This window comes from Gossypium hirsutum, chromosome D07, assembly GCF_007990345.1.
Source record: "Gossypium hirsutum isolate 1008001.06 chromosome D07, Gossypium_hirsutum_v2.1, whole genome shotgun sequence".
In the NCBI taxonomy this organism is placed as follows: Eukaryota; Viridiplantae; Streptophyta; class Magnoliopsida; order Malvales; family Malvaceae; genus Gossypium; species Gossypium hirsutum.
This window is the reverse complement of record NC_053443.1, coordinates 8,474,527-8,486,487: the sequence shown is the minus strand read 5'-3', so window position 1 is coordinate 8,486,487 and position 11,961 is coordinate 8,474,527. Positions and strand designations below refer to the sequence as shown.

Genomic DNA, 11,961 nt, shown 5'->3' with positions numbered 1-11,961 from the left:
GCAATCTCTTCATAAAAATAGGACTTGGGAGTTGGTGACACTACCCAAAGGAAAGAAGGCAATTGGATGCAAATGGGTATATTCAAAGAAGGAAGGATTTCTTGGTAAAAATGAAATTCAATACAAGGCTAGATTGGTAGCAAATGGTTACGCTTAGAAAGAAGGAATATATTACAATGAAGTGTTTTCTCCAGTTGTGAAGCATTCATCTATTCAGATTTTGCTAGCCTTGGTTGCGCAATATGATCTTGAGCTAGTTCAGCTCGATGTGAAGACCGCGTTTTTACACGGTGATTTAGAAGAGGAAATCTATATGACTCAGCCAGATGGATTCAAGGTTTCTAATAAATAAAATTGGGTTTGCAAACTGACAAAGTCACTTTATGGATTGAAATAATCTCCGAGGCAGTGGTACAAGCAATTTGATCAGTTCATGAAAGGGCAAAGGTACACAATAAGTAAATTTGATCATTGCGTGTATTTTCAGAAGCTACAAAAAGAAATTTTCATATATATTGATGATATGTTGATAGCATCTAAGAGTAAAGTTGAAATTGAGAGATTGAAGACTCAACTCAACCTTGAGTTTGAGATGAAAGATCTAGGTGAAGCTAAAAAGATTATTGGCATAGAAATATGTAGAGATAGAGCTCATGGAAGAGTTAGCTTATCTCAGAAGCAATATTTGAAGAAAGTACTACAGCATTTTGACATGAACGAGCAGACAAAACTTGTAAGTACCTCGTTGGCTTCTCATTTCAAGCTTTCTGCACAACTATCTCCTTCGACGAATACGGAACAAGAATACATATTACAAGTTCCGTATTCTAATATAGTAGGTAGCTTGATGTATGCAATGATGTGTACAAGACCCGACATTTCACAGGCAGTTAGTATAGTAAGCAAGTATATGCATAATCTTGGAAAAGGACATTGGCAAGCTGTGAAATGGATTCTACGGTATATTCAGAAGACCATGGATATTGGATTACTGTTCAAGCAGGATACTATACTTGGTAAAGGTGTTATTGGGCACGTTGATTCTAATTATGCCGGTGATTTTGACAAACGAAGATCAACCACCGATTATGTGTTTACACTTGCTGGAGGACCAATAAGTTGAAAGTCTACACTGCAGTCTACAGTTCCGTTGTCAACCAAAGAAGCCGAATATATGGCTGTAACAAAGGCTGTAAAGGAAGCTATTTGGTTACAATGTATGGTTAAAACCTTGGGATTGGTTTAGGAGTATATTAACGTGTATTGTGATAGTCAAAGTGCTATTCATTTAGCAAAGAATCAAGTCTATCATGCACGTACAAAGTATATCGACGTACGATTCCATTTTGTGCGAAAAATTACCGATGAGGGGAAAATTCATCTTCAGAAGATTAAGACTGCAGATAATTCCGCAGATATGATGACCAAGGTGGTAACAACAACCAAGTTCGAACATTGTTTGAACTTGGTCAATATCCTGCAAGTTTAACAATTGAAGAAGATAAGATTATCCTAATCAAATCTTCAAGGTGGAGATTATTGGCAACCATCCATATTTAAAAAAGTCAAATATATGAGTATTGAAATGTTGGCAATAGAAATAAGAGATTTAAGGCACTGAAAGTAGGATTGAAATTTGGTATGAGATATTATAAAATTTTTGGTCCCTAATTGTATAGTGACTTTGCAAGTTGATCCCTAAATCTCAACTATAAATAGGCCTAACCATTTCTCATTTTGATTATCCCCCACATTTGACATTCTCTCCTCAAGGCATTATTTTCTCTCTTTATTTGTAAATTTTCACTTGTATTTTAGAGTGAAATATATTTGTTAGTGCCCGAGGACGTAGGCAAAATTTGCTGAACCTCGTTAAAATTCTTGTGTTCTTTATTGTTTATTTTGCATATTTTGTGAGAGTGATTGTAGTGATTTATTGTGCGATTAAATTACGATAGAGGGATATTCTGGTTAGGAAAGACCTGGTAATTAAGTGATCCACGTGATCCACCTCTCTTTCCTGGGAATTGAACTTAGGGTGAGTTTGGATCGGCGGTGCGTTTACCTGCGGTTACTGTAAAAACAGCGGTGGCGATGAGATTAGATACTGTAGTGATACTGTAGCGTGAGACAAAAAGTAAGCTAAACGCACCGCACCGCACCCAATCGCCCATCCAAACCCACCATTAGTGTGATTTTTCAGTACAATAATTTTACTCTTTTACACGCTTCCGCACAACACTATCTTACTTACGAAGAAAGTGTCCACCAAAGCTAATGGAGCTAGAAATCATATGAAACCGATATATAAGTTGGCCACGAAATCATTACTAGTCCCAAGAAAAAAAACTAGAGTAAATTATGTAAACAACAAACCAAACAAATCAAGGCATTAGTTATCGTCAGATAAACTTCTTTCATATGGGTCACGGATAAAGATTTCTACTGACTCTAGAAGGCTGCATTAGTTTCTCCAGTTGTTGTGTGTTGCTGTTATGTATATGTGGGTGTTTTTCTAACTATTCGCACCTTTGAGGAACACTATTCAACGTATGATTTCAGTTAAGAATTAAGGTACCATATTAACAGGTAGATTTATATAGTCAACTAACCACAGTTGAATTACATCATATCAATTCAATCATATGGAGATTCATGACATATATATTTCAAGGTCCCAATGATGAGAAATTCCAGACATTGAATAACTTTCAAAATGCCTTGTTCCAACTATAAGTTCTGGATATGTTATCTTTATCCTGGTTGCTAACATGTTCAAATCTACCAAATAAACTCATTGGTTTTCTTCTTTCATTTTTTAAATCAGTGGAGTAAATATGTAATAGCCCGATTTTAGGCTTAGTCGGAACAGTGGTTTCGAGACCACAAATCCGACGAAAAAAAATGTAATGGCTTGAATTTTTAGAGGTGTCGGAATGGTGATTCGATATCACTAAATTCGACAAATGGGTAGAAAATATTATTAATTTAGTAAGTATAAGTTAAATATGAAGTTAGGAAAATTTTTGAAATAGTGAATAGTGCACTAGAAATAAATATTAAAATAATTAGAATCGAAATGAGGTATCAAGACCTCGGGGATTTTAAACTGAGCCATAAATATTTTTATAAATATTTATGGAGTGTTAAAAAGTTAGTATTAAAGTTTCGTTAAGAAATTTTAAAGTTCCGATAATTAATTGAACAAAAAGGACTAAATTGTAACAAATGCAAAATTTTGGGAAATGATTAAATAGCTTAAATGATAAAAGGAAGAGGGATTAAAAGGAAAATAGACCCAAGGTCTATTTGGGCTGGAATGAAATCAGCAAGAAAGTAAGGAGAATTAAGGGCAAAATTGGAAAATTGCAAAATTTGCTTAATAAAGTTAGGACCCAAGTGGAATTATCTAGATTTCTCTTCATTTTTCTGAATTATCATCAGCTAAAACACCATGGAAGGGCTTCTTCAAGCTGGTTCTTCATATTTTTATTACAAGTAAGTTCAATTCTTGACTATTTCTTGAAATTTTTGTATTTTTATGACTTTTACAACTAGGCCCACTTATTAAATCCATTAGTTTTTGATTTTATGAAAGAAGTTGAAAGTTGATATGAATATGTGATGGAATTATATGATGATTTATCATGAAATTAGAGCTTTAAATTGTTCATATGCTGATTTTATTGAAAGAATTGAATAGAAAGTGAATGTTTGGGACCTAATAGTAAAAGAGTTTGAAGATAGAGTTATATGTGGAAATTCTGAATTTCAGTAGTTGTGTAACAACTTATAATGTCTAGTAAAGTACTAATTGAGAAAATTAGATTAATTGAGGGGTTAATTGAGAAAGGACCGAATTGTATAAACTGTGAAATTTGGGGCAAAATGGAAATCAACATTTTGCACTAAAGCAGTTTTGGACAGCAGCAGTAGTGTAACTTTGAAAAATCACCAAAAATTGTAGAGATTGAATTAGAGGATGAATAAAATGTGAAACTAAATCTTATTGAGTCTAGTTTCTTATAAAAGAAATGATGTGAGCAATGGAATTGTAAATCATGAGATATAATAGATTTTGTGAGACAAGGTCAGAATGAATTCGGGTTCCCCTGTTCTGATTTGGAAAATCATTAAAAATTGTACAAAAATGATTATGAGTTATAGTTTATATGGTTAGAATCCTTAATGAGTCTATTTTTAGAAAAAACAAGCTAAAACATCATCCGAATTCTGTACAATGAGATAATTAATTTTTAGTGAAGAGTGGTCGGAACTGTCAGACAGCAAAACAGGGGAAACTTTAAAGAATAAACTGTACTATTTTGCTGAACCAAAAATTATGAAAATTTTATGGTATGAAGATATGTGAGTCTAGTTTCAGGGAAAATTAACGGATGTTAATTTGGAGCTCTGTAGCTCCAGATAAAAATAATTTAGTGACTCTGACTCGGATAAACAGTTTTGAATATACATGTGAGTGAATAGTGAAATTATAGCTAATGTTGTTTAAATGTGTTATACACATTAAGGATGTGGAATGGAGAGGAGGAGGAGGAAAATTGGGAAATATTTGAATGATTTGTGTATAATTGGTCATGGTTTAAGCTCATGTGTGAAAATAAAGTTTCATAGCATGTGTTTATGGTATATTCAGTATATGATTTGGCATGAAATAATACCATGAATGGTTTATGAATTAACACATGTTGGTAAGCCTGATATATGAATAAATGATCAAATTGAGCGGAACGCCGGATTTGAGTACTTCTGATCAAGTGACAAAGTGATAAGTGGTAGCTTTAGCTACACTTATCTGATCAAGTGACAAGTGGAAAGTGATAAGTAATAGCTTCGGCTATACTTATCTGATCAAGTGACAAAGTGATAAGTGATAGCTTCGGCTACACTTATCTGATCAAGTGACAAGTGAAAAGTGATAAGTGATAGCTTCGGCTATACTTATCTGATCAAGAGACAAAGTGATAAGTGATAGCTTTAGCTACACTTATCTGATCATGAGACAAAGTGATAAGTGGCTACACTTATCTGATCAAGAACCAAAGTGATAAGTGGCTACACTTATCTGATCAAGAAACAAAGTGATAGGTGGCTACACTTATCTGATCAGGGACAAGTGATAAGTGATCATACGTAAGACCATAGCTATACTATGGCAAAGTGAAAGTGAAGTACTCAATTTTCCGTGACCGTTCCCTAATTTGATTAAGGATGGTAAGTGACAAATGGGCCCAAAAGAATTAAAGTAAATGGATAAGTGGTAGTGTATTTATATCAGGACGATGTTGTTATTCAAACTAAAGTGATATTTTCATTGCTAAATTGAGAATTTCATAAATGTGTTATTGAATGGTATAATCAATAAACATTGAGTTAAATGGTAAATACGTATTAGTTTTGAATTTGATGTCATTGAATTGTACGTGAATTAAATGGAAATTGCTAGTGATATGATTTAAATTATGAGCATGAGAAATTGCGAATTGAATGAAATGGAAATGAAGCATTAAATTGCATGAGTATGTATCGGGTCTCGCAGGCTCTAATTATTATGATTATAATATTTTGAGGATATATTGTGAAAAGTTATAGAAACATGTTAATTATTTTCAAAGTTTTAATTTTGATGAAATTTTATAACTCGGTTAAATACGTTTACAAGTGTATGTGTTTTGGTAATGCCTCGTACCCTATTCCGGTGTTGGATACGGGTAAGGGGTGTTACAAAATACCTATTCTCTAAACAAATTCCCATAAACCCAAATGTCTGAAAAACAAATGCATAATCACAATCGAATTAAATCACGAATTAATGAAATGAAAGACCCAAAAAAAAAGTGAAAACTATGAAAGGAAGAGCATAAAAGATAAATAAAGAAAAATAAATACCATGTTTCGAGCCCATTTTTCCTCATCGTGGACTTGAGAAAGCCAGAACGCTTTGAGCTTATCGAGAGAGACCATGGAGTTTGCCATTGCTGCTTCAAAAATGAAAAAAAAACAAAATTGAACACGAAATTAGAGGGTTTTTCAGACTCGAGTGTTCGGTGTTCAGGGTTTTATTTTGGTTTTTTTTAACATTGACCTTGAATTTCAATCCCGAATCTAAAACCTTGACCTTAAATCTTAAGTCTTGAACTCAAAACCTAATCTTAAAACACAGAATCTTGAATCATAAATCCTAAACCTTAAACTTGGTCTGTTAGTTCAAGATTCGAGATTCATGATTCAAGATTCAAATTTATGGTTCAAGGTTTAGGATTTATGATTTTGGGTTCGTAATTCAAGTTCTGGTTTAAGGTTTCGGGTTTAGGATTCAGGTTAAAAAGTTAACAAAATTATGTATCAATAGCATGCAAAAAAAATTAAAATGTCATTAAATAATTGAAAAGAGTATACAATAAATAGTTTTCAATCATAATACTTCTTATGGACTAACTCCATAATTAAGTAAATTGCGAATTATCGAAACGATACTTCTAAACATAATTACAATTATTTGAGTCTAATTGTATATGCCCGATTGATCCCTTGCTAGCTCAACAAAAGCTCAATCAGACTGCATTTGAATTAGAAGAAAATTCTACGACTTTGGAAATAATTTAATTGAGTCGATTTATTTGATGTGGAATTAAATCAAACAAATATGATAATTGTTCAACTAGATAATTTGATTAAAGAATTTTGTTAAAAAATTAATTTGAAAAACCTTAGTGATTTTTGGGAAAATTAATTTTGATCAAGTAAAATTAAATTAATTAAAATTAATATGATGTTTTTGAAAATTAATTTTCAAGTCAGACAATTGACACAATGGGTAATTAAACTTGAAAATTGGATCTGAGATCGAAAATTGGATCTGAGATTGAAAATTGAGCCCAAGAATACAAAACCGAGGTCAATACCCAAAAACTAATTGAATCTGGTTTGGTATGTGAAATCGGGCCGATGGTCCAATCGGTGGCTGGACCAGACCAATTGGGCCGTCATTGGCCTGGACCGAATCGACTCGGGGTGTCATGAGGGTGCCGCACCTGTGATGGCACCACTAGACACGACGACGACGGCGACATTCCGGTGGTTGACGAGTGGCCCTTCGGCGGTTGAGTAGTGGAGGAATCACACTCCTATTAGGACTCTGCCAAATAATTTGATTTCAGATTAATTATTCCAAAAATAATATTTTAATATATTTAATATTAAAATTAAATTTAATACTTATATTAATAGCATTTTATTAATTTAATATTAAATTTAATTAAATATTTATCTTATATATAAATATTCTATTATTTTAATAAATTTAATATTAAATTTAATTAAATATTTATATTGATAAATATTATATTAATTTAATATTAAAGTGATTAAGTTTAATCATAATTGAACGCTTTAAACTCTCTCTATATAAATAAAGCCATGGGTTTTGTGGAAAATTTTCTTATTTGAAGCAAACCTCACTCGACAAACGTGAGCTTAAGGATAGCAGAGAAGTTTACTCGATCGAAGCGTTTATCCTAGACGAAACGAAAAGGTATAATTTTGATTAAATGTTTATTACTTTATATATCACAACCAAGTTTTAATTTTAGAAAAAAAAATTGAAATTCTATTTTTTCTTCAAATTTATTTTCCATTTCAATTTTCAAACTCGATTTTCCAACATGACTAGGGTGAATTCAAGGGAGCAAATAAAGGCCTTAACCCCTTCCTCATCGCAACGTGAATTTTTGTTTAAGTCTCTTAAAAATTATAAATTAATATAATGATAAAATTATATTTTAACCTCCCAAAAGTTAATATTCTATTCTATACCCCTTGCTTTTGCCTTTGAAACAAGGGTATCAATACTCTCAAAATCAATAGTTAATGGACAAATATATATGGGGTCCTGTATTGATACCTTACGCTATGGCATCGAGTCAACCACTTAGGTATTGATACTAGGCATTGTGGTATCAACACCAACCTCCTTACTTTCATGATTTTGATGTTTAAAGGTGAAAATTGTGATTGAATATTGTATACTTCTTTATATAGATTGGATAAGGTTAGAATAAGTATCACAAAGTTAGTTTAAGTGATTAAGGTCATTGACCTTATCAGGCATCGGATTTGACATCACTTATTTGGATTGTCGACAATCCAAGTAAGAGTTGTTACATGACAAGTCAAAATGATCCTTAAAGTAGGGGAGATTATTTGATGTCATCATTCAAACTCTTCTCATAAGGTAGAGCCTTTAAAAATGACTTAAAGTTAGTAACTTATTAATCTATAAAGTTGGCCCATACTTATTGTGCTCAAATTATGCATGAGCATCACCAACGTCTATAGTAAGAGCATAAGCACAACATCATGAAAAAGGGCGCATCCATTTAGTAGGAAATGGAAACCCATCCTCAACTTGTCCTTTGTGTACACATACTTATATTTATCAAAGTGTAGACCACATTGACTAGAGTCTAAGGGGAAACCCACATTGCCTCGCGTTATAAAATGGTACATTCTCAAATTTCCTTCATCCTTTGAGAACTCAAAGGATAAATAAATTCTTAAAGCTATTAATATGAGGAAATTCACACTTCTTACGCTTAAAAAAAGCCATAAAAATGTGCCATACACACCTTGCCAACTGAGCAAGAGTGATTCTGCAATATAACAATATAGCCACAAACCATGGATGCAATAAACCATGGATACAATGCAAATGAAATCTGCTTCAAACAAATAAATGGGAAGGAAAAAAAATCCCTCCTATCTCCAAGAACATCGCTCATCCTACAAGGCCCTAAAGGAGTAATAAAATGATATTTATAGTGAGGCAGCCTAATCCCTCTCAATGCCAATATGACTTCCATTTCTTCCATTCTAGTGGAACATTCTCAGATGCCATTTTCTATGTGAGCATCCAACTCTCTATAGTAGGAATCCTTTGAGGAAAATTGACTTTGGGTAGAGGATTAACCCTATCTTGCCCTTATTCCTAGTGCACTCTATTCGACATTATAGGAATTGTTAAAAGCATTTGTTTGAGAAATGACCAAAAAAAAAACCATAAATGGTAAGCTAAGAAAACCTAATGGAAACATAGAAGAAAACAAATAAAGACATATATAATTCAAAATCCCTATTTATAACTACTAGGACAGGAAAATCAAACTATGAAAATTAACCCATCAATCAATAAAGCAAGCGAAAGATGAACAATCATAATAAATATCTCCAATAAGTGATGACATGTGAACGTGCATGTAGAAGCAAGAAGCATGGAAACAACCATAAAAAATTGTCAAATCAAAAGTCAAGCATCATTGCAATTCACTCATTACCAAGTACACTTCTCCACAACAATCTCGCTATCATTAACCTCAAGGCAAGCCACTTTATCACCTTCCCAGTTGCCGGGGCAATTGTTATACTTACATAAAACCCTTAAAAGGCTTTGACAGAAACCTTACTTCATATAGTCATTTTTTTACTTGTTAGGAGGGGACCTACCAAATCTTACGAGAATCTTTGGGAAGATAAACCAATCACCTTTCGCTTTTTAATACGACACCCTAGAACAAAGTCTTGCCTTAATAAGTCACGTTAGGTTAACTCGAAATCCTTTGAACAATTTATTCCCAACTCTATTTTTGAAGCCTATCCAACAAGGCGAGTACTTAGTGGGACCACAACAAGCCCACAAAACCTCTATAAAAGACCCTATTCTCTACTAAGAAGTCTCAAGTAATCTATTAGTACTAAAACCTTGATAAAACCTTGCGAGACGTCTAAAATCACTGCTAATGACTCTTGTCATCTCCACAGTATGAATTACTTGCAATTTTCACTAAAAAAATTGCGCCAACAAAATATTACAATAGTAAAAAAGCTCAAGATAGCCATATAAATACACTCTCCTTCAAGAAAATAATCTAACAAGCTTGACAGGAGCAAATTCAAAGGGACAAACAAAAATATTGCCTCAAAGTGAAATAATGTTTAAATCTCTTTAAAAATTATAAAATTATATAATGATAAAATTATATTTTAACCTCATAAAATTTAAAATTTCAATTTGTCCCCAAAATTTTCCCCTTTCGCCTTGCTTTCTTCAAACCTTCTAAAGTTTAAATTTTAGATAATAATTAGAAAAAAAAATGAGAAATTTCTTAACCCACATAGGAAGACACTACCCTCGACTAGATTTCCATCAAACAGAAAGCCCAAAACAAAGCCTGCAAAGTAGCTCCCTTCACTTTTACCGTATATTCCAACATCCATACATGCAAAGCCAATCATTCTATGCCACGTAGATATTCAACCACTGAAAATCAATCCACGATCCTCACTGCATATCCATTCATTTCAGGCTAGGTTCTTTCAAAGCAAAAATCCCAGCATCATCCATAGCTGTAAGAAAATTTGAAAAAAAAAAAAACCAGACATGGAAGCCACTGCTGTTTATAGCAGCAAAGGAAGTCCATTTCTTTTTTCCTCTAGGATTACAACTAAAAAATCATTTAAATCATCACAAAATGCTGCAACTTTCTCACCTTTTCTCATTCAATCCATGGCTACTCAGAAACCATTGCCTTCAGTTGCCAAAACTGTTGGTTCTAGAAAGGTCAGTTTCTTTCTCAATTCAATTTCATCTGGATTTTCTCTTGTTGTATCAATGGCTGAATTTGAGTTATAATATGTTGATGTTTTTGCTCTCTGTTTGTTTGGTTAAATGACAAGGTTTGACATTGAAATAAACCTGAAAATTCATCAAATTTTGATACTTCTATGAGCACCAATACCAACATGACCATAGTTGTTTATTGATTGCTTGCTGGTAAAAACTTAAATGTTAGAAATAGAACTTCTTACAAGGACTAATGCATGAAAATTCATCAGAATTTGATATGTATATGATCAACAAAAACTATAAAAAGGAAAAGAAAAAAAAAAGCTTCTAACTTGATGGCATGCCATGAAAATGATGCAGGGCTCGAACTCGACCGTTTTTCCGCTCGGCGAGCCAGGGCCAAGGAACAGCACAGTGGTGACACAACCAGTGAAGCTACTGACAAATGTAGAGAAACTGAAACTGCTAACCAAAGCAGAGAAAGCAGGGCTACTATCCGCGGCAGAGAAGTTCGGGTTATCGTTATCGTCCATAGAGAAACTCGGGGTCCTGTCCAAGGCCGAAGAGTTCGGGGTGTTGTCGGCGGCGACAGACCCTGGAACTCCTGGAGCACTATTGACACTAAGCGTGGGATTACTGCTATTGGGTCCATCATGTGTTTACCTTGTGCCTGAAGATAACTTGGGGGAAATAGTGTTGCAGGTTGTGGTGGCACTTGTATGTGTTGCTGGTGGATCAGCAGCTTTTGCTGCTTCAAATCTTGTTTCAAATTTGCAGAAATCAAGCTGAAAATTTGGATTTCAAGGAAGCAAAATCTTGCATCAAGCTATATTTGGTATTCAAACTATCTTGTTTTATACTAGTAACATTTTCTGTGATAATATCAGTGTTAATTCCTTGTTTTGGACTCACTGCATTAAATCTAGAGCAATATAATCAACATTTTATTCACACGATTAATGCAATTAGCAGACGTTATATATATTATGGTAATAAAAAAAGTAGGCATACAAAAAGATGGATTACTACAATTAGCAGTTTTTCAAGTGTAAAAAGTATCATATAGATATAATGTAGTAATTGTGATTGTATTTTGCCTCTTCTATTAAAAAGATAAGTAAAATAGTCTTTGAATATTAGATTAAAGACTAAGTTGATCTTTTCTGATAAAAATTTCATCCATTTAGACTGTTAAAAATTGGCGTAACTGACAGAATAACCAAATAGTAAAACATGATATGTCTCGTATACTTCATGCTGACGTACAGAGATTAGTTTTTAACAGTAACAATACATGGAATTTTTTATAGAATGACTAG

The 11,961-nt window shown here is 33.1% G+C and overlaps 1 protein-coding gene across 1 annotated transcript; it reads left to right on the top strand.

The window, feature by feature from the left end:
- Window positions 1–10,165: 10,165 nt before the first annotated feature.
- LOC107953483 (uncharacterized) lies at window positions 10,166–11,593 on the top strand. The gene is made up of 2 exons (XM_016888803.2): window positions 10,166–10,636; window positions 11,003–11,593. Exons 1-2 carry the CDS (start codon window positions 10,457–10,459, stop codon window positions 11,429–11,431), a joined length of 609 nt encoding a protein of 202 aa, XP_016744292.1. The 5' UTR covers window positions 10,166–10,456; the 3' UTR covers window positions 11,432–11,593.
- The last annotated feature ends 368 nt before the right edge of the window (window positions 11,594–11,961 follow it).